The following is a 23,480-nucleotide window of genomic DNA, read 5'->3' as shown; positions in this document are numbered from 1 at the left end:
TATTAGACCAAGTAGTTAGAAAAAAGTTTTTGGCAAGCTTTCGGTTGCATTCACCCTTCTTCCAGCACAGGGAGTCTATCTATGCTGGACTGAGACTCCAAGAAATGAGAGAAGCTAAAAGTGTGGCTAAAAGTGCAAGAGTGATGTCGTAGCCCGGAGGGTCTGCTAGAAGCAAGGATTTCTTAGAACAATCGCTCTTATTGGATCAGCCAGTTGGGTTAAAATAAAGTTAGACCAGCTTTCAAGACTTGAGGAAGAATATCTTGCGTTTGAAAGCTCGTCTAACTTTATGCCAACTACATAATTGCTCCAGGAAAAGCTATCACCCTAAGAAATTCTTGCCTTTTGCATAATTAAGTTTATAGGCATTTGACTGTGTTCTCTCCTGTCGCTGGGCCTTGATGAGCAACACTGGAAGCGTTAGGTCGGCTGAGCACAAATCATAGATAGTTGCAGTTCTTCTCACCTTGTGCAAACTTTCTGCATCCTGTGAAAGTCTTCAGGGTTAGGCAAGGTGCAGGTAAAAATGCAGTTGGGAGTTTCAGATGCAAACCTATGGACAGTTGTGGGGGTTGGGTTTTTTTGGCTGGATCAGGGAGCAGTGGAGTTAGCAGCCCCCCATAGAACACTGACCAGCCCTTTTTAATACTGTTGTTTTAGGAAAGGCTGTAAATAACCTTCCTAGCTAGCTTTTTAGAACTGCACTACTCACGTCTATGGTCCGACAAAGGGGCTAGAAAAATGACCTAATTGCTGCCTGCTTTGAATGTATTCTGGTCAGCCTGTACAGCCGATAAGTATCCCAGTGAAAATAAAGCCAAATTTACCTCTCTGAACAAAGTGATCCAGAACATACACACACTTACAGTGACACTTAAGCCAGAATGAACTGCAATGATTAGCAGAAAAATCAAGCATCTATAGAAACCACACACTAGTGCTAAGTGAAAATTGCCTTACAGGAGAAGGTCAACCTACGGAGTCTGGGATGGCCTACATTTCTTTTGGAGTGATCAGTCCAAAGAAGATAACAGAACCTGGAGTTTGTTTTACTACTGGATGGACTTTAGTTGCCATAAAGCTGAGAAACATTTGTCGTATAACCAAAGCAATTTCAGAGAAGGGAGAGGCACAACAGGTAGGATCTTTACACAGCAAATATAAAGAGAAATGCAGAAAACAGGATATTGACCTCTACTGTATCTCTGTTGATCTTAAAAACACAGTTAACACTGGCAGCAGAGAAGGCTTACGGACGCTTCTCTTGGATGCCCCAACAAGTTTGCTGTAATAGACAATATTATGATGGGACAATGACAAGCATGATGCCTCCAATCCATTTTCAGTAACAAATGGTGTAAAATAAGGCTGCATCCTCACACCCACAATTTTAATGTCTTAACTGCCAAGCTACTAGCTGTTGCCTGAATTTAATATAGGTATTCAGTTTAGAATGCGGACTGACAGAAAGATAGTTTAATCCCAACTGGATGCAAGCAAAAACAAGTGTGATTGAGGACTCACCCAGGAACTTCTGTTTGTTAGTGACTGACTGTCTTGGTTATTCATTCCTAGAAAGATATACAAGTCATTACGGATCACTTTTCAGTTGTGTGCTCACATTTTGGATTATTAGCCTTAAAAAAGATTGTGTACCAGCTTGTTCCTACATAGGACATGCTATAAACTGAATTAACCAATCTAGGTGATGCACAATCTAGGTGGTGTACAACCTACACCCCTCCAATCCAGGTGATGCACTCTCATGTGAAGTTCACTCAAATGATGATGTTGGCAATCACTTAGAGCTACTGCAGCCTTTGGAAATATACATTAACGCAGTGGTTTTCAACCTTTTTAGACTCAAGGCACTACTTGAAAAATGTCAGCTCTTAGCTTTCACTTCTTTTTTTGACTACAGAAAAATTAAAGAGAAGTTCTTCTGTGGCAAAGAACTCAAAGACCACAACAGGTCAGAATATCTTTGACACGATGGATTCCTATCTGGGGTTTATCTTGTAAAGCATGAATATGTGTTTGCACACCTACCAGTGCTAACATTGTGTTGCACTCCACAGCACCCTTGAAAGGACTTCATGGTACCATGGCTGAGAATCACTTCATTAATGTCTTTAGAATAGGGGATTTATAATTTTATAGACAAAGGAGACATACAAAGGCAATATTCCTGACATTACATTCCTATTCTTGAACAGGAAAACCCATTATCTCACTCATGAGATGAAATGAGGGCTCCTTCAACTACGAAGGAAAATGATAAAGATTTAAACCTTCCAATATCCAAATGGAGATCTTATGTTTGAGAAAACAAGTTGTGATTTTCCAAAATTCTGCAAAACATTTAGACGTGCATCATGTAAAACTTGCTAACTCTTCTCATCTCCCATTTAGGTTCCTGGGCCGGTGGCTTTCTTACCAACCCTAAAAGGAACTAGTAAAAAACTTCAAGGCTTTATTTACCTTGGGGCACAATTTATTGTTCCAGCACAAGCCTCATAAATAGTATCAAAACAAAGCAACTCCCCTGACTAACACAGACTATAGTCTCCATGGCTTTTAAAGCCATAACTATACCATTTCTCTCCTGAACCCACATCTGCTCCTGGGGAAGTTAGTTGTGCCCACTTGTTCCCAGTGGGTCACATCTAATACCTGCAATTAGGCAATATAAAACTGCAAAATAGGGCTGAAGCAAGTCTGCACTCATGCCCTCAAAAAAGCTCAGCATCGCTCATTAGCATTTGCATTGTCTAATTGCAGGCTTTGGGTATCCCCCAGCAGCAGTGACTGACTAAGCTTTACTTCCCAGTCAAGAGAGAAGTGGTATAGACATAACCTTACTGAACAGCTTTCATTCTTCACCTAGCACTAATTCTTGAGTTCACACTCCCCAAGTCTTCTACCAGTTCTTCTGTCTCATCACAAGCTGCTCACAAATCCCAGCGAACCTGGATTTTAGTCACATGGTTATCATGTGACATTTGTGCTTTTATTTTCCTTCACTTGGGGCTAAACCTGACAAGTCACCTTGTCACACCTCTCCTGTAACATCCACACAATTTGTCTAAGGAAGACCCAAATATAAATATCTACACAGTAAATTGGTAACACTGCCATGAGATAAGCAGGATAAATGCAAAAGCATAGTCAAATGTTTTCCAACAGAAAAGCTGCAGAAAGTCACTGGTGCATTAAGCCTTTATCTCAAAAATGGATGCTTGAGACTTCAATGAAAAGAATGTCACACTGCTCATGGAAATGTGTTCCTAATCATATTATTAATGTAAAGCATATCTGTTTCAAGTCTCACTGCAAGTAAAATCAAGTCAGCTGATCCTGATTGTCATTATTACTTTCCCAATGCTGCACTTGCTGACAGTTATCCTGTAATATATTACAATGCAGGTAGGAGAACTATGTTACTAATTTGTGCTTTGTTACTTAGCTACGCGCAGAGGGAGTGAAAAATTTCACAAAGTCAGAGCAGTTTGTGCCTGACATTATTCCACCTGAGTGTATGACAGCTTCCAGACCTCTATTCCTCTTCCACAAGTGCCCATAGCTACATAGGGTGAACCATGGAAAAGTCACAGAGTATGGCAACAATTTGCTTTAAAATACAGCAGCAGGCTTCCTGTTTTATTACACAAGCTGACATCTTGTTCTACAATGCCTTGTTCTTTTTATTGCCTCAGCTAGCAGGAAGGAGAATTTCAAACAATGAAAAAAACCCTCTCTCATAAACAATAATCAGATTTATCCAGGAACCTCACTTAGATGATTCCTTATGACAACCTGCAAACTAGTGAAAACAGTCTCAGACTATACCTCTTCTTTGCTGAACTGAATATGAAAGGTAGTTTCTAGCCCTTCTTTTTGGTTATAGCACATTACTGGAGAAGATAATGGCAGTATTTCATAAATGTTTTTCTTTCCTGGCTTTATTCTAAGCATTATAGAGAACTGTGTGATTGAAAAGACCTAATAAGTAATCATTCACCTACCAGTGTGGAATAGTTCCTTACAGCATGTCTTTTGTTCCCTAAAATATATTTCTTATGTAATGGAACTTTTGTTGAAGCTGATGAATATTATGTAATTGCAGACTTTAATCTGTTGTTATAGTTGGAGTCTACATGGATTGCATTAATGATGAGATTTTCCTGGAGCATTTATCCTTTTCTTTGCTTTTAGAAAGAATCCTTTCATCCAATGTCAACAGAATCCCTCAATAACTAAGGGCCTGGTCTTGCACAGCTGTATTTTTGAAGAGTTTTGCTGTTGACTTCAGTAGGAACAGGATTTAACCTGGAGAGAGATCAATTTGTCTGAGCATAGCAAGAGGAGCCTAGATCGCCTACGTTTTAATTCTTTCTCTGACACACACACTCTCTGTGGCCTTCAGTTAGAGGATATGAGGCAGAGTGGTTAAATGGCTATCTGAAATACAGGGATCATATTATATACTTATTAATCTTAGAGGTAGAGCACAGTGATTCTCAACCTTTGCAGACTCAGTACACCCCTTGAAAGATACCAGCTCTTCATTTTCACTCATTTTTTAACTACAGAAAAGTAACAAAACAATCATTGACGATGCATAGGAGATTCACACCCTACGAAAAGGTGCCACCGACAGTGTCAGTGGCACCAGCAGGTGGTCATAGCTTGCCACCCCCCACCGCCACCACCGCCACCGCTGGCCGCTGCCAACACTGCCAGTGGCATCTGCAGGTGGTCGTCACTCCCCTTCCCCCCCACCCCACCAGCACCGGTGGCATTTGCAGGAGCTCCCCACTTACCGCCACTGCCATGCCCCCCTAGCCACCAGGTGCACACGTTGTTCATGAAAACAGTTCACTTGTTGCAAAAAAATTCAGAAAGACCACAGGTCAGGTCAGAATACTTTTGACACTGGATGCCTGTTTGAAGTCTCTAGATTTATCTTGCAAATCACATTTTCACACCTAAACATGCTAACATTGCATGGCCCCCTGAAAAGATCTCAAGGTACCCCAATGTGCTGCAGCACCCTCAGATTCAGTGGTCTAGCGCAAGAATTATAGACTTGATCTTGCTAACTTCTTACTTGATAGATGCATCTCAAGCGAGCAGACTCACTGCATCTGCTGTAACTCACATAAAGACTCTATACAACTCAGGAGATTCTAGGATGAAGCCCGAATTAGACATTGCTTGTACAGCAACACTTTGAAAAAGGAAAAAGTCAATACACGTTTTAATAATGAAGTTTGCCACTAATCTGATTAGCCTTCAGGAAGCTTTGCTTTCAGGGCCTGGCCAGTGGAGCGTAAAACCAGATTCAAAAATTGTTGTTGTCGTCTCTCAGCCAGCAGAATCTAATTACAACTTATTCAGAAGACTTCACGTTTGCAACCTGATGAAGAAGGCCTGCATTCAAAAGCTTGTCTAGCTTTATTCCAACCATGCAGTTGGCCTAGGAAAAGAGATTATTCCCCACACTCCTTCAGAAATCTTTGCCTCTCTTTGAAGACTTAATGCAACAAGTCTTAACCAGGGCCACAGCACCCTGGGGTGTCTAGAGGTTCTTTCAAGGCTGCCACACACAACGAGGAACACAGACATAATTCAGGAGATAAACCCAAAGCTTTCAGATGGGAACCTCTAGAGTTAAAGCCCATCTGCCCTGCTGTGGTCTGAGTTCTCTGCAACAGAAGAACGGCTCTAGCATGCAGGTCAAAAGGAGAAAAAAGGCAGCGCTCTGTCTCCCATGGCCTCTGATCCTCATTGCCATGCATTTGCATTTTTACAGACCTGAATTTTGCATAGTGGCTTCTACTCCATCCAGGAGAGCACAAAACACCAACAGACTCTCCCTTTGCTGGAAGAAGGGTGTTTGTGCCTGAAAGCTTGTAAAGAACAATTTTTCTAACATAGTTGGCATGAACGCCACGTGCCCCTGGAAGGTGGGGGGGGCGGGGCACAATGGCAGTGGCGTGCTGGCAGCGAGCAGGGAGCTCCTGCAGGCAGCCACAATGGTGTTGGAGGCAGGGTGGCGAGCACTGACTGGTGGTCAGTGACCACCCGCAGACACCACCAGTAGCATCAGCAGTGGTGATCAGGGACTGCCCACAGATGCCACTGGCAGTGGTTTTCACAGGGGTGCGCTGCCAATCTCAGGGGGTGCAGGTGCACCCGCTATGTGTCACCAGTGTTAGTTGGTCTGATAAAAGAGGTTCCATTTACCCAAAGACCTTGATCTACCTCGGTCCTTAGATCAACACCCCTAAAGGCAGGGCTGGCATTTTCCCAGGGGCACCTCGAGTCCATCCAGAGGCACTGGGAGATTAAGAAGAAGCTTGAGAGCCCCTGACTTAATGCCCCTCAACGAGCCTGGCACAAAGGGGAAGCTTCCCCTGCTCCCTTCCCCGCGAGCAGGTGGGGGTGCTACCCCGGCCGCTGTTGGGGATGATACCACGCCAGGCCTCGGGGCTAGCCAGAGCCAGCAAGAGCCACAAGCCTCGCGGCCTCCCTCCCCCTGGCAGGTGGCGGAGGGGCGGTGAGGCCCCGCCGGGCGCGGCCGCCCTTGAAGGGGTGGTGCCTCCGTGTCCCCGCCCCTGGGCGCTGCGGAAGCGGCGGGCAGGGAGGGAGGCAGCGGCGGGCTGGGTGCCGGGCCCGGCTCCGGGCTCCCTCCCCGTCGGCCCCGGGCAGCGGCGGAGCCCGGGGCGGAAGCGGTCACCGCCGCCGCCGGCCCATGGAGAAGCCGGGGCGCTGCTCGCCGCCGGGAGGCGGCCCGCGGGGGCCGGTGCTGCACATCGCCGTGGTCGGCTTCCACCACAAGAAGGGCTGCCAGGTGAGGGCCGGCCTGGGGCAGAGCCCTGCCCCACCCCGCGCCCAGCCCGGCCTTGGCTTTGTTGGGGGCGGGGGTACATGGGGGGGCATGCGCATTTGGGGGGGGGTGTCTGGTGTGTGTGCACATGGGAGGTATATGGGGTGTGTGCGATGGGCTGAGTGCATTGTGGGGGTGTATGGTGTGCGTGCACGTTGTGGGGTGTGCGTTGAGGGTATGTGAGGGGTGTGCTGTTGGGGGTGTATGGTGCGTGTGCTGCTGGGGGGTGTGCGTTGGAGGGTGTGCAGTGTGCGTGCATCAGGGATACATGGCGTGTGAACATTGTGGGGTGTGCATTGGGGTGCGTGGTGGGGGGTGTATGGGGGTGCATGTTGGGGGGACTGTACAGTGTGTGTGCGCATGTGCATGGGCATGTGCTGGGGGTGTATTAGCAGGGGTGTGCACACATATGCCCGCCCAGTGTCATTTGCCAGTTCTGTTAGGGTGTTTATGTGTTGTTTTCAGCTTCCCACATCCTGCCGGATTCTTTCCTCTCTTCTTTCTCCCCTTCCTATCCTTCTCCCCCCTTCAACTTCAGGAGTCATCATAGTTCTAGGTCACAGGGCTTCTAGGCTGCTGCTTCCTCCTCTTTCTCCTCCTCCATGAGCCACTGGCTGTGTTTGAGTCAGGCTGTGGGCTTGAGCAGAGGGAGAGGTTCTAGTGGAAAGCCCTGCAAGGCCAGCAGGGTGAGGCTGCAGTTTGCTCAGGGTGGCCTATAAGAGGCATTCGCTCTTTGAGATGGGATGACTTAATATGGTGTACGCCAAGTGTTGCTTATACCAAGGTTAATGTTTATAAGTAACTTCTCTCAAATTCCAGACTGAAAAAGCCTGGAAAGGATAAGTGATCATAGTATGAGTAATCATATTAAGGGCCCTGCCACACGTTCAGATTAAAGATGGATAGAAACTAGTTGTGATGTTGTTAAACATTTCGAAGCACTAACTTTGTAGCTGGTTGGCTCTTTCTATGGCTGGGTGTGATAATGGCTTTGCATGTATGACTGGTCTAAATTTATTGCACAATAATTACACTTGTAGCCCATCTGTCTTTGCAGTTATGGCTGGTCTAAATGTATTGTTCAATTCACCAGGTAATTGTGTGATAATTACACTCATAGCCCCTCTGTCTTTGCATGTATGGCGAGTCTAAATTTATTGCATGATTGTCCAGTGAGTTGTGTGATATATGTAACATGTAGCAGAGGCCTGTATGAAATTGATGGAAGAAGCTAACAGTAATGCAACAGTAGATCCCAATTGGAAAAGAAGCAATAGGAGTGGGGAAGTCCCCAAAGATAAAGAAAGGGATTAAAAATGAAGGTGGATGAGTGCACCATGCTCACTTATAAATGCAGGACACTTGGAAAAACAACAAAGTTGGGAAGGTAAATTTTAACTCACGCAAGCTTCTGCCTTTGCAGTTTCCTAGACATAACCTTTGCATATAGATATGTAGTCAGCTTTCTTCCAGATATTAATCAAAATTGACTTTTATTAGATGGTTGATTAATATATATTTCTTCTTCACAGTGTTAAGTATTTTTTTTAAACTCCTCCGTCCCCCCCAGCCCCTTGTGAAACATAAGATGGAAGAGGAACATACTTTTCAAGTTCTAGGCTCCACTACTTCTCCACAGTTACAGGGGTGTAGGTTGTAGCCATGTTGGTTTTAGGAGACAGGCAGACAAGGTTCTTTGGATGAATCTGATATTTTTTATTAGACCAGCTATTTAAGTTGGTCTAATAAAAGATATCAGGTTTACCCAAAGAACTTGTCTGCCTACTTCTCCGCAGGCATTTTGCAAAGCAGTTTAGGAATTGGTTTGAAACCTGGCTAGTCCTTGCATCAATTTATAAAACTCCTATTTTAAAAAGCAGTAGCTCTTTGTTCATTTTTTGTACCTTCATTGTTCCATTGTTAAAGATCCTGATGCAGAAGAGCTATTTTAAACTCCTGGAGTGTGCCGTGCCAGGAGATTGTGTACTGACTCGAGGGAATGCCTTTGGATATGAGAAAAGAGAATCAACATGAATGGCCTGTCTAGACTTGATTTTCCCCCCCCATTCTCTGGTAAGCCAGCGAGTGCTATGTCCAAAAATTTGCATACCAATTTGAAGTGAACAAATGATGAACAACTGTTGCCTTGGATGCACATTTGTTCATTATTTTTAAACTAAAATTAGATTGCTCATATTAAAAGCAGAAAAAATCTAGCATTAGATGTCATTTAAACTCTTAAATCTTAATCTTATCCCATCTCCACCCCCCCACCCAAGTCTTTAACATCATATTTTCCTTTTATTATCCAGTGGTTCACCAAAGTTGCCAGCTTTATCCATGTTTCTGGTTTCTAGCATGAGATGTCATCTTTCTTTGACTTTGTGAGGCTAGATATATTTCTATTGCATACATTGTTTACAAAAGCTTAGTCCATGTAGTTTAACAACAAAAAGATGGTTGCTATGTCATGAACCTGCCAATCAGATTTACAAAAGCTATTTATATTATTTCTTAACATGCCATTTATTTCTTATACCATTTTAGAGGGATTTTTTGTGTTTCTGAATATCTATTCAGCCTATTTAATTCTGGGGGGAATTTACAGACCCATTTATCTACAGAAGTGATTAAACATGGGCAATGGTCGGTGTACACCAGCACTGTCCTAAAAGCAAGCCAAAATGAGAAGGCATGTTTGTGCCCTTGCAGTTGTTAGTCTCTACTGAGAATGTCAGTAAGGATACCAGTTAAGATGGTGGCTATCTTCTGAGAATTGGTCTGAAAAGTGCTAACTTGTTGCACAGAAGGCACCAGAGATCTATTTTATATGGATTTTTTTTCATATTTTTTTAAACCATCCAGTAGAAATAGCTAGCTAGTAAAACAAAAGAAAAATCAGTATATTCATTGCTACCCTGAGCTTACTAACAATATGCTGCAATTTAAAAGCAACCCTCAATCATATCTATTACTAAATAATACATGACAACTTAAATAGATTTCAAACCAACCAAGTATTTGGAATGTTTTGAGTTATTATAGGTTTAATAGGGCTGCTCACACAAGTAAAGTTAGAAGTGTGCAGGTGTTTACAGGATCAGTTTTCAAAACAGTAATTTGATCACCATTTTAGGTTCGCAATATTTATCAGGCACCTGCAAGTCAATGGCTGTTATGAAAGATAGCCTACACTGGGTGTCAGTGGGAAGAATAGCACATTTTTGCCCTCATTTTGCCCTCAGTTGCTAGGAATGAATGGAGTTGGAAGTCTCTTTCCTTTCTGTTCCATTTTCCTATAGTGTCATGCATTTTCTTAGTAGCAGAGCAACAATGGCACAATTACCAAAGCTATAAGTTTCATTCGGTTGTCGGGACACCATTTGCTATAAAAGCCGTTTTAGGTCTTGTTAAAAACTGGGAGGGAAGGACTCCAGGACTAGCTGGTGAGTAATACTCTTTAAAATCCTTTTTGAGGTAATGTAGAAAAGCCGCAAGGAATTACAGGAAAGCAGATCATCAGCAAGGAAAGCTAAGCTTTAGAGGCTAGAAACTGTAGGAGAAAAATAAATGTTGTCAGAAGCTGAGCTGAGCAGTGTTGCAAAGGAAACAAGCAGTAAAAAGTTCTTCCGCTATATAAATCAAAGTTACAAGGAAAGAAACAGTGGGTCTGTAGTAGGGTGAGGGCAGAAGACAGGTGAAAGATCATCTAGGCATGGCCCAAAAGAGTAAGTGAACAATTTGTTTCAGTTTTCAGTAAGAATGATGATGTTGAATGCTGAGGCAAAGGGTAGCTGAACTGAGAGTAAAGAAATGACTGCATCCAACGTAGAAGCAAAACTCAGTTGTGTGTGCTCATGTTACAGGGACCAGATGATCGCCCTCCTAGAATCCTGAAGGAACTGACATGTGATATCCCATGTATCTAAGAGCAGATGGTTGTTGTTGTTTTTAACTAAATGTGTCAAATTGGGTAAGGCGGCATACTGCTGAAGAATAACAGGTGTAGTACAGTGTACTTTAAGTATGTAGCCATGAAACTGATAAAAAGACTGTGCACTTATGCAGAGTGTACATTCATCAAAACTCAATGCAAACTATGCTCATTGACTACAAGAACAACTTGGGCTAAGCTCTTTGTATCTTAGTAAGATTTTATTTCTCAGAATGCCTTATGCCTATAAGCAGGCAAGGTTCTTTGAGTAGATGTGATATCTTTTATTAGACCAAATGAGTAGTTGGTAGAAAAAAGTTAGAAAATTTTTGGGCACAGTCACCCTTCTTCAGGCATAGAGAGTCTCTGCTGTTCTGACACTCCCAAGGAATGAGAGAAGCTAAAAGTGTGACAGGATGTCAGTGAGAATGTAAGTAGTTAGAGATTAGGAAAACAAAAAGTAAAGCAGGGAAGGGAGTGGGGAAAGCAGGGGGGGGAAATAGTCAAAGGTAAGTAAGGGACACTTTACAGTGGTAGTAATTCAAGGTAGAAAAGAGGCTGTCTGTGAGAGAGAGAAAATAGCTGGAAATTAGGAAGACAAAGGGCAGAAAAGTAAGGGGGGGGAATGGAAAGAAAAGTGTAAGAGTTCCAGTCTGGCAGGTACCTGGTGAATCGGATGTCAGGCAGGTTGTAATGTGTCATAAATCCAATGTCTGTGTTGCATCAATGATTTTTGGTATCCAGTAGATTTATGAAGTGAAGTTCGTGGCCTCATCTAGATAAGGTGTTTTGTAAGTTCCCTTTGAGAATGCCTATAAGAGCAGCTTTGAATTGAATAGGACTTGGTTCAAGGCTGCTTTAGAAGGCTTGAAATTGATGTTTCCTAGTCATTTTCATCAGTTATACAGTTAAACAGGCCATAGTTATACCATAAAGTAAACAGTGGGCCAAAAAAGCATTGTTGGAAATTAACAACTATGTAGGTAACTGATGTTTGTTATAATTAATGTAAGCAATACACAAAAGATTGGGAGTAGCATCATGTTATGTAGATAAGTGAATTATGCTGTTATGCAATATGCTTGTAAGTGGAGTACCCAGTACCTACATGCAAAATGTCAAAGGTGTGCGGGAAAGTGATCTAGGCAGCCAGAGGCCTTGAAAACTGGACATGACTGCATTTGCCTTTTATTTCAGTTGAGACAGTGCCATTATACAAGGCACTGGTGAGACTTCATCTGGTATACTGTGTACAGTTTGTTATCCATGTTAAAGAATTTAAATTCGGTGAGTTTGAAACTGCACAGATACAGAGACTTGTGAATAAGATGATGGGGAATGGTGACTGTTTTTATGGGAGGAAATGGAAGGGGCTGGCATGTTTAGTCTAGCAGTATTATGAACGTCACAGCTGTAACGTTCACCCAGCTGAATTTATAGCATAAATAAGTCATGCTCCCTACTTTAGAGCAGGCACTAAAGCAGTAAGGAACTAATTATTCATAGCAGAATGGAGGTTGATATGGGCTAGTCTCTAAATACTTTGGGAAACTAAATATCTGTGAGGGAGGGAAGCTGTTCAAGCTAAGGAACAATGCTAGTATGAGAACAAATGGATATAAACTGTCCATGAATAAGTTTAGGATTAAAGATATAAGTTGATTTCTAACCATTAAAGTACTGAGGTTCTAGAACACCCTTCTAGCTGAAGTGCTAGTAGCAAAAATCCAGGTAGATCTTTCTTAGTTGATGAAAAGGGCTGTAATATATACCATAGTCACCTGCCATAGCAGGGGACTTGTCAAGGAACCCAGGAAAGCCTTCCTTGTCTTCTGTTCCTATTTTTGTTTTGTTTTGGCTTTAGCTATTTTATCAGAAAATGCATATATAACTGAATCTCTGTATATTTTCATAGTAAAATTTGTGGGCTGTTCTATAGTTAAATCTCTCAGACTAACACCATCTCTGTGTGGTACAAATTAAATATATGCAATGTCACGGTGTTTCTGTAGATTGGGTGTGTGTAGTATGGATTCTTTGTTTATGATTATTGATAGTAGAAAAACTCATGGGACCTTTTTGCACTTTGAGGAAAGATATTTTAAATAGTCTGGCACAGTTCTAGATAGATACTATTGGTTACCTGAAGTGCCTATCTGCTGCTTTTGCCCTTGGTCACAGTTAGGAGGATAAAGATACACAAAGTAAAGAAATTATAGTTGCAGCTACAGATATTCCTGTAAAGATATTTTCCTAGGTAGGTTTCAGGGTGTTTTCCTCTCAATTTTTTTCCCCTCAAATTTTGTTTCATAATACTTTGTCCTAATTTTTATGATGACACATTTAGTACCGGCCTCAGAATTTCAGCCTATTTGAGGTCATTTTTAGAGCATGAGTTTGATGTTGGCTTATAATTGTTGCTGTCCTGTTTTTTTTAAGTTGTACTGATTCAACTTGTAGTGGTTTTTGAATAAAGCAAACTAATATAAGAAACAGACCTGACATTTTGCAACACATGAAATGCTGAGTGCTGATTGAAAAACTAGAGAAAACTGAGAGTGTAACATCCCAAATAGCTGTTTTAAGTCAGAATTGCCGTTGATCATTAAGATAACCTTGCAGTCAGTGGAAGCAGCATAATTATTTTCAAATCAAGAACTTACATTTAAAAAATATGTATAATACTTTAAGCTGGTACAGGTTAAGTCCGATAAGGACCTGTGTGTCTGTTTCTGTACAGTGTCAGGTGGCTGACAACCTGATTCTGTAATGCCTAGTGTTGACTGATTTATGCAGTGATGTTAAATAAATATTTCCTTAGCACTAGGTGGTATATCTCTTTACCACAACTAAGGTGTGGTCCTGATAGTCACCTCTTAGAAGGAGAGGAGAAACTACTAGACACCCTATTTCTCTGATATTTGAACCAGTAAGTTAAGGAGAGTGCTAGTGTATTAGAACTGTAGGCCATGCTGGATTTCTGTGCTGCACCCACTTAAGACTCCGTTTGTCACTACTTGCCTAAGGAGTCATATAGCAAATACCATTAACTTAGAATAAAGTGTGGCAAAAGTCCCTGATGCATTCATTTAATTAAAATAGCTTTTATTCTGTAATAAAACGACTCTCTTAGTTGTTGTTTGAAATATTTTTTAACATTTTTCAGCACTTGCCCGGTCAGCAGCAGAGCATTAGCATGGGGACAATGCACTGCTGACACTACCTCTTCAGCTCTGCTGTCCTGCTGCATGGTCAGCAGTAGAAATAGCACTGCACACATGCAAGCTTGATCCCACCCATGTCCTTCAACCTTATGTGGTTGCCTGTACCAGTAGAAGGTGGAAAATTGTGGACATGCTCTGTTCATCCTCTCTCTAAACATCCACATTCTACCAGCATGTGTGAGATTTATTGGATCAGACTGTAGGCCCATCTAACCTAGTATTGTGGCAGTCCTCTTATTCTTAAGTGGATATAAAACATAACCATTTGTGTTATGTAGCCATTTACGCCAAAGTATGAAGTAGCAGTGAATTGGGCCCTGTAACCTTTTGTCTAAAAAAGAGAAATCTGGAAATTATGACTGTGATTGTACAACAAAGTGATAGTCGTAGTTAGGATTGTTCATTCTCTTTCTGGAATCCTTAATATTACCATTTTTAATTTGGCAGTTCTTAGTGAGATTGGAACAGTAGCTCAACACCACCCCTTACCCATGTTCAAAAATCTCTTAATGGTTAAAGTCATGAGTATTTAAAAAAAACCTACCCAAACCCAGAAATCATGGTATATATGACAGGTAAGCCAGGAAATCCTAGATTTTCTTACTTTTTAATGTGTATTTAGTTCTAGATAAATGTGAAAGATACTTCTTTTACTTCCTGTCATTCTAAGGTAGACCACTTTTCAGCGTTCAACTTCTCTTTGTGTTACTGCCAAGAGCTCCTTATTTGGTTAGTCAGAAGTGTAATTGGGAAGTGTTCAAATTGATCTTCAGAATTATGTGTAAAATCGCGTTCACCAAATAGTCAGCCCTAATTTTGGAAGCCACTTGCTAATATCAGTGTATTGCTTTGGTCTTTGTTAAAGTCAGAATGTATCTGTACCTTTCACTTATTTTATCATTTAAATAAATGGATATTGGATATTTAGAGCTGTGTCAGCCAGTCATAATCTTCCTGAGCCTAGAGGGCCCAGGATGGCTTAAGGCAGGGCTGTCCAAATTTTTAGCAGCAGGAAGCCAAAAGCTCCATGGGCCACATGCCCTGTGGACAGACTCCCAGTATATCAGGCATGCATGCACAGGTGTCCCAGCCCCACCTTCAGCTCCCTGGCCATGGACAATTACTCTGCACTGTGCTTGTGGGTATCCCTGGCACTGTGGGCTGTGCCATACCATTCTAACCTAGTCCTTGGAGCAGGACAGGAAGCGGGAGCCAAAGGAAAAGGGAGCCCAGAGGCTGGAACCATGGAGAGAGTGGCAATCAGGTGGGAACCCAGGGACCACAAACTAACCTCTCATGGGCTGCCAATTGCTGCCTTAAACCATGGCTGTCCATTTCTTGACCTATGGGTTCTGACCCAAAAGTGGGTTGCAAGAATATCTGAAAGGGTTGTAAACAAACTTAAAAAATGGATCAACGAACTTTAAAAATGGATTTTACTTTGAAGGAGAAAAATGTGGGAAACTGACCGTTCCTTTGCAGGCTTGCAGATTTTGAGCCTGCAAGGGGCTGCTTTGGGGGCACCCTAGGCCCCACACACCCACTCTGCCCCCCATACACTGTGGGGCTGGGGGCAGAGGATCAGCAGTGAGGCACTGGGTTGGGATTGGCCGTTGATGTTTACCAATGGTACAAAAAAGTTTGAGAAGCACTGGTTTAAGGCATGCCAGCTTCCACAGCCAACAGCACTCAGTGGAATATAGGAGCTAGATTCATACTTGGCCATGTCTGACTTCCCAGCCCAAATGATAAAGACAGATCTGTCTTCAACTAAACTGTTTTCAAACTAAATCCTATTGTTGATACTTCAGAAATGAAGTACTGTATGGGAGGGGTTGGCAGCCTATGGCCTGTGGGTTGGATCCAGCCTGTAGAACTGTTGGATGTGGCCCATACACATGGGATTTCAGTGAAATTTAGCCATGGGGACAGGCAGCTGGGTGAGGTGTGGGGAGGGGGGGAGGCTCTTCCAGACTGCAACTGGAAAAAGTTGCCTACCCCTGCTGTTTGGAGTATTGGGCAGGTAGCTTGCTCTTCCAGCTATTTAGCAGTTGGCTAGCAAATTTCAGATGGGTTTGTTCGTGTTCCAGTGTATAGATATTTTTTAGATAGTTTTGAAGTCTTGGATTTCTAGCGCCATTAATGCTTTTCATCTTTTAACAAGTAGATCAATTCCTGTAGCAAGTGGTACAGAATTTCACAGTCTCTCTTGTATAATAACTGACAGGAGTGAAGACGCATCTTTCCTAGTTTTGGCTTTCTTTGCTAGTTACAAAGGTATTCTGAGAATGATATTTTCTCCCTTTTTGTTAAAGCTCTTGGATCACGAATTTGATTTGCGTTTGAATAACCTTGTTAATGTTTTTAACCACTACAGAATATGAAAAACCCCCGGTATTTCTCTCTGAGGTTTTGTTAGATGCTTCTATTGCATCCAGAGTTTGTCCATCTATCAATATGACAAGTCATATGATGAAAATGCAGACTTTGAGAAAAGATCATCTTGCAGTTAAGGTACAAGATTGAGAATCAAGAGACTTTAGTTATCTTCCCAGCTCTTTGGCCTTGTGCAAGTTATTTGATCTCTCTGTGCTGTATTTCTGTTGTTTACAAAATGGAGCCAGTGATGGAGCCAAAGAAAAATGTTTTGAAATGCTCAGGTGGAAGCCTGTATTAAAAAATTAAAATAAAGTGGAGTTCTCTTAAGGAAAAACGCTCCCTCCGTTTTGGCCTGTATAGAATTGTTAGGGAGGAATGCTTTCGGGTAGGAGAATATTGTGGGGATAGAATTCACTGCAGGGCGGATTAAGCAATAATTAGTTCATTACTGCTTTAGTGCCTGCTCTAAAGTAGGGAGCATGACTTATTTATGCTATAAATTCAGTTGGGTGAACGTTACAGCTGTGTAAACTCGGTTACAGCAACCATGTCACTAACCAATCCTAAATGTCTTTTCACTTGTTTATGAGAGTTGGCATGAAGCTTAGCTCTGCTACACTTGGCGTCCAAAGTCCCATCTGCACCATTCCCCAGGTTGCCCACATCCTAGTATGATGGGTAAACGCTGCCTAGAATGCACTCCAAAGCCAAAAAATATTTCATTTAAACATAGCCATATCAAATTGCGATGCAAAATAAGTGATGGGTATCTTTGTATCTTCAACTGACACACATCCAGTCGCTGTCATTTGTTTCAGGTCTGTAATTTGTAAAACAGCAGTAGCTTCTGTTGTCATGCTTTCCTATATAATAATACAGAATGAGACTTATGGAATAAATGTAGCAAACTCAATAGTGGAAAACCTAAATGCAAGAATGCATATTCCTGGAGACAAAAGAAGGTATATTGAGGGATCTTCCAAAATAGTGTAAAAAAATACTAATATGTCTGCAGGTAAATAGAATGTCTGTTTTCAAATGAGACCATTGTCTGAAAAGCAGGTTGGCTTGTGTGTCAGTGTTGGTATAGTGTACTTTCCTTTCCCAAGGCTGAGTCAGTCTTGGTTGCCTATTCATTACATGTGTATCTATGTTACAGTGGGGTCCAGGAAGGAACAAGAACTGACCATCTTCAAAAAGATGATAAGTGATAACTGAATGTGCGGTTTTATGTTTTAGGGAAACCAATGCTCTTTTAAAACTTTTCCAGTGTTCCTAAATTATGTGTTCTATCATTTAATATTTGAAAAGTATGTTCATCAATATGGGGAAAAAAGCATTGTTTATTTTATTTAGGAAGTAAACATTAGCTTCTATGTGTAGAACATCCATAATGCAGAATTGGTTTGAACAGACAATACATATGGCCTGCTTTTCTTCTTGCCTAAAGAGAGCCTGTGGAAAAACTTCCTGATGCTGGCTCCTTGCTTTCAATAAGTTATTCAGTAACCTGCTTGTAAAAATAGGCGTTGACTAAGAAGCAAATAAGGTTATGAGCTATTCTTCTTATCTCTTGCTCCAAATACAGGTTTCCCTTGTTTTATGCTGTACATGTGTTCCTGGGAAGTGACACACAACTCGAATTCGCGTAAAGGGAACCTTTACAATGTAACAAATAGGGATACCTTCCAAGACCTCAACCATACTGACCTCAGACCCATTTCTACCACTTCTACAAGACAGTTTTGGTACTCGCCAACAGCAGACAGTACACAGAAGCACAGGGTGGTGGTGAATGTTTGGTTGATGTGAAGAGAGGATAATGAAAGATCTTCAGTATCGGACTCTGCATCACTAGTAGGAGGTACAGGCAGGGTAACAGCTATAGAAGAATCAACAGGCCCTCATCACCCTCTAACACCAGTATGGTGGGGCTGGGGGTAGTTGAGTGAGGCTTCAAGACTATATTTTGGTGCGTGTCACTCCCACCATTCACTACACAAAGCAGCTGACTGCAGGCTTCCACCACCCGATCGCATAGAAGTCAATTTACCTCGCATATAACAAATTTTTGGTATAAAAAGGATCATCAGATAAGAGCGAATTCGTACATACAGAACCCGAATAAAGTGAAGAAAGCCTGTATTGAAGCTTTTACCACCCTGCCCTCCTCCCTAGTCTATCAATTACTGTCAGTTACCCAGAGAAGATGAGTGAAAAAAATCATCTTTCGTTGCCTGCGGGATTGATTTTTATTTTATTACTCATTTACGTGTTTTGGTGAGAAATTTTAGTTTGTTGTGGTCTTGTTGTATATCTGTTGTCCTTTCTTCCAGTCTGCATCAGAGAGAAATTGATTCCTTTTTTTTTTTTTGTCTGTAGTTGCCTGATAATGTTTTGCTTGTGCTAAATTTATTTTGATGTTGTAGAGCAAGATAGCTGAACTGAATGACTTTTCTCTCACTTCTAATTTTTTTTTGTTTTCTAGCAGATGTTAGTTATGTAATGAATACTTTACGCATTGATTAAATGCGAGCCTTTGTTAAATAGGAAAACCAAATACAGGTTGAAACAGAGAAGATGGAGATTTTGCTTATGACTTGATTGCAGGCTTCCTTTGTCATCTTGAACATGTCAGTCTGTATGGGTATGGGAGATGAACAAAATTTACCAAGTTAAAAGGGGAGAGGGGACTTAACTCTTGTCAGCTGGTCTGGAGTAACTGTTTCTTATGTCTACTCCTGTCCTGCAATAGGTGTGTGTTAAACAGTGGTAACTTAGCTTGATTTTATTCAAGAAATAAGTTTCTTTTGCTTTTCAAGTGTGTTATCTCACACGCACGCACTCACACACACACACACACACACGCGCGTGTGCTAAAAAGGTCTCAATATAAGAGTTTTGTTGTTGGTAAAAAAAAAGTTTCAGCAAGCAAAAGAAATATAGATAGATATAGCTATAAATATTCATTCTTTGGTTGGCAACCCTGTGCGACTGCAGCAATGTTTTTATACCCTTCTGCCTCCACCCCAGTGGTCCCCTACTCACCCCACACTCTGACACCCCTCCCACAAGGCCACCTCTCAGCTTTACCCTTGCTATGCGGCGCTGCTCACCCTCTGTCCAGCATTGATGCTTGTATTTAGCTTCAGACAAGGCCTAAATTCTTTAGGAGCATCAGTCTCCCTGACAGTGAAATGAAGATCACCTGCTATTGGTATCTGGTATTCTAGTTGAAAATATGCAGTGCACATCTCTATTTTCTACAGCCTCTGGTTTTTGTTTTTGTTTTTTATTCTGATTGTGTTGGCCAGGTTATAAGTGTAGTAGAATTACAGTTTTTTTCTCCTATGCCTCATTGATTATATTTATATTTTTAAATGAAAGAGGAAAATAACCAGTAGTGGTTTCTGTGTCCAAGGCAAATGTGAATGTCTGGGTGTTTCAGCTAACAGACAGTTACTATTTAATATACATTTTTGCAAGTTACAGAACAGTATCTTTGCATTAACTGTTTCTATTCACCAATACCACCCTTCAGGGACTTGAGCAGTGTGGAATAAAATCACATATGAAAACTTAAACACCTCAGGTGTTCCAGGATAAGACTCAAAGTGTTTCATAGACTCATAGCCATCTCATTCATTTCACTGGGGGAAGAGGAAGGTAGAAACATTTTAGGTTTCTTTGTTGGGGGTGGGGTCTATTTTTGTTATTTTGAGTGAAACAGGATTACTTCTGCAAACCTGTGGTTTAAGAAGAAATTATATCCAGAATGATTCCAGGACCAGATTTCCTAAATGCTCTTGTGCTAATATCGGAAAAACTATCAGCTGTCTTTGAGCAGTGACTCTCAAGCAGGGTTCCACAAGCTTAGAAGAATGCCTTGGCTCCTGACCTCTATGAGAGGAGGTGCACATTGGCTCCCCAAATTTCTAGGTGCCCTGCACCTGCCAGCATCTCAGCAGCACTCGCTACAACTCCTCCCATCGGCTCCAGGAGCACAGGAGAAGCAGGGAAACTAACTATGCTGAAAAAGCACAGCCTGTGTGATGACAGCCCCAGTAGTCCTAGAAACATGATCTGCTTGTGCTTATTCAACCTGGCTCTTTCCTTTGCTCCTCCCATGCTCCTGGATTTGGTAGGAGGGACCAGGGAGAATGGTGTCACTGGCACGCAAGTCCCCAGAGGAACAGCTGCAGCAGCAGGGGCTGCACTCCTCTTTTCAGTTAGAGCTGGAGGCAGGAAGGCTGCCAACAGCAGAAGGAGCAGGGCGCATCAGGGTTCTGCCCCTACCATCTTCCCCTGGTACTAGCAGCCACTCACCCCTCTTGCCTTCTGCAGGGACAGGTGCCTCCTTCAGGAGTCTAATGACCCATCTTCAAGCTCCACTTTCCAGCTGTGCGGACTGTGTACCATCCCCCTGCCTTGCTCTCAGGGTTCCCCTGCCATCCCATGAAATCTGTTTTAGGGTGTTGCACAATGCAAGGAGGCAAGAAATAAATGAGTCTTTAAATAGGGTGCTGCTAAATTCCAGACAATTCAGAAGGGGTGCCTCGAATCTAAAAAGATTGAGAACCACTGTCTTTGAGACACCAAACAATACTTCTTCACAATGAGATGCACGCTGACTGTGCTGTTGGGGTACGCTCCAACACTCTCGTGCCGTCAGAACTTCCACTGAATTCAGTAAGCATTAGATGTACAGAAAGATCCATTAGGAGGATAGTGAATTTAGCAGGATTTTAGGAAACAAAAGTGCTGCTTCTGTGTAGTTTAAGTCGGTTGTTTGTAGCTGTTCATACATTTGATATTGGGACCTCAAAAAGCAGCGCAGTGTGTGCAGTGAAGAACACGGTTGTTTATATCCTCAACAAATCGCACTCTTCATCTCTTTTCATTCTAAAATCCATCATCAGTATTCTGTATCCACAGCATGGAAATGTCAGCTGTGGCAGATAATGTTGCCAGCAAAAACGACTGACCATATATTCAATTTTAATCTTTTTAAATCTGTGGGACTTTGTAGAGTAAAAAGTGGGTGAAGAATCTATTTGGTGTTGTCTATGGTTTCTTTTTCTGGAACTCCTGGTAGAATTCAATATTAACCTAATTTTCTTTCCGAGAGCTGGTTTAGCTTGCCTATGGAAAAGTAATTTGTACAATCTTCTCGGAAGGTACATTATCTCCTCCTTTTGTTTCTGTTGGTACCCAAATTGTTTTCAAAACAAAACAAATCCTTGCTATAATCTTCACTTGCCTTGTTTATAACTGAGTTTGCAGCTAAGACAGGTTTAATCATTGTTTGCTTATAAGTGAGGAAACTGAAGATTATTTGTGTAACATACATGTAGGTTTGTACAAAATTAATCAATTTGAGACTAATAATTACAGACTTAGTCGGGAATAAGTTGGGAATAAGCAAACTTGAAATTGAAATTGCAGTGAGACTAGTTTCTTCTGTAATCATTTTTTCTTGCCCCATATTCATGTGCCACAACACAACAACATCTGGCGTAAGGCTGACACTGTGTGGTGAGATTAAAGAATTTCAGTTTTATTTCCTTACTGCTTCCTACTTCTTCACTCTTTATTTTCCCCTCCCCTGTATGTTTATTGCTCTTTAGGGTTTGTTCCTGTTCTGGTTTTTTGGTAGTTTTTTTTTTTTTCCAATTTGATTCATCCATATTGTATTGAATTATTTTCCACATGGCCTCTTTTGAATGCCCTTCTGTGGAAGATCATAATTAAAAAAAAATGCTTTTTTGACAGATGACTGATCAGCAGTTGAACAAGCTTAGCTTTGAAACTTAGCTTCCAAGAAATAATTATACTCTCCCTCAGTATTCACCTTTATTAAGATATGAACATTTGGTTAGAGTTTTCAGTCTTTCTGTCAAGTTGATTTACCAATATATTCAAGAACTTCCTTAGTTTTCTGGTAGAACAGGTTTTGGGTTTTTTAACTAAAAACATTAGATTTAGATGTATTATAATGTTAAAAATGATTCCCTTGCAAAGATTGACTTAAAGCAGAACTTCCATCTTGGTTTTTTGGTGGTTACTTGATTGGTTCATGTCACTACTCTTTTTGCAGCATTCTTTCATTTTAAGAAAGTGTTTTTTTCAGTCTCCAACAGATTGATTTGTGTCTTTGAAGGCACCTCTCTATATCCATGTTTCTGTATTCTTAGTACAAAAATCTAAAGAAAAGAAGATGTCCTGCATATTCCTTTATTCTCACTTAACTGTAACCACTCAAGGAGGCAGCTTTGGTTATCACTGTAAACAGCTCAGTAAAAACATCACAGCTCACAAGAGTAGTCAACACAAAGATAGGATGTATACAAGATGGATTAGAAAATACTGAATATATTGTGAAGTCCTCACTTAACCAATTGCAATTTCCTTACCTTGAATATTCCTGCTTGGCTCCAGTCAGTGTTTTTTAACTAATACGCATTGGAAACACTAACCTGGAGAAAGATGATAAAAAAGATGAGAGAGAGAAGATTTGGACAGGGGTTAAAAAAAATGGATATGAAGACAGATGATAGGACATCCAACTTGCATGACTACTTATTTCTTTTTACAAAAATGTAAAAGGAATCAAATTAACTGAAAGCCAATGCTTTTTTTTAAACCTGATAGAAATGATGCTTTCAGAACAAGGGTCTGCAACATTTTTGGGTACAGTGCCAAAAAAACACCCACAACCTCAACTTGTAAGATGTTTGCATACCAGGGGCAGAAGGTGGGGAAGCCATGACAGCCTTGCCTTGTTGTGGCAGCATGGCCTCAGCCCTGAGGCTTGCATGCTGTGCTCCGACACCCATGCGAGGGGTTGCCTACTAGGGCTGTGTGAAGCTTCTGTCATTGATTTGATTCGGCGGAGATTCAGCCCGATTCAGTGGCCGAATCTCCAAATCCAAATCAAATCGGGAGATCGTTTAATCTCTCCAAATTGAATTGGAACCCTCCAAATTGATTCGGAGAAATTCAGAAAGATTCAATGATTTGGACGTAGACACGGCTTTAAATGTTTTTTCTG

At 41.6% G+C, this 23,480-nt stretch overlaps 1 protein-coding gene across 2 annotated transcripts in view; it reads left to right on the top strand.

Annotated features, from left to right (window-relative positions):
• The first annotated feature begins 6,649 nt into the window (after positions 1–6,649).
• Positions 6,650–23,480, top strand: part of AVL9 (AVL9 cell migration associated) — a 53,822-nt gene continuing 36,991 nt past the window's right edge. The window contains exon 1 of one of the 2 annotated variants that reach the window (XM_014602564.3): positions 6,650–6,856. In XM_014602564.3, coding sequence (XP_014458050.1) covers positions 6,758–6,856 — 99 coding nt within the window. In that variant the 5' untranslated portion in view covers positions 6,650–6,757. Of the gene's footprint in view, positions 6,857–8,901; positions 8,966–23,480 lie in introns of those variants that run through there. The other variant, XM_059728691.1, reaches the window with a different exon arrangement.

Source organism: Alligator mississippiensis, chromosome 5, assembly GCF_030867095.1.
Source record: "Alligator mississippiensis isolate rAllMis1 chromosome 5, rAllMis1, whole genome shotgun sequence".
NCBI classification, from domain to species: Eukaryota; Metazoa; Chordata; order Crocodylia; family Alligatoridae; genus Alligator; species Alligator mississippiensis.
This window is presented reverse-complemented; position numbering and strand designations above follow the sequence as displayed.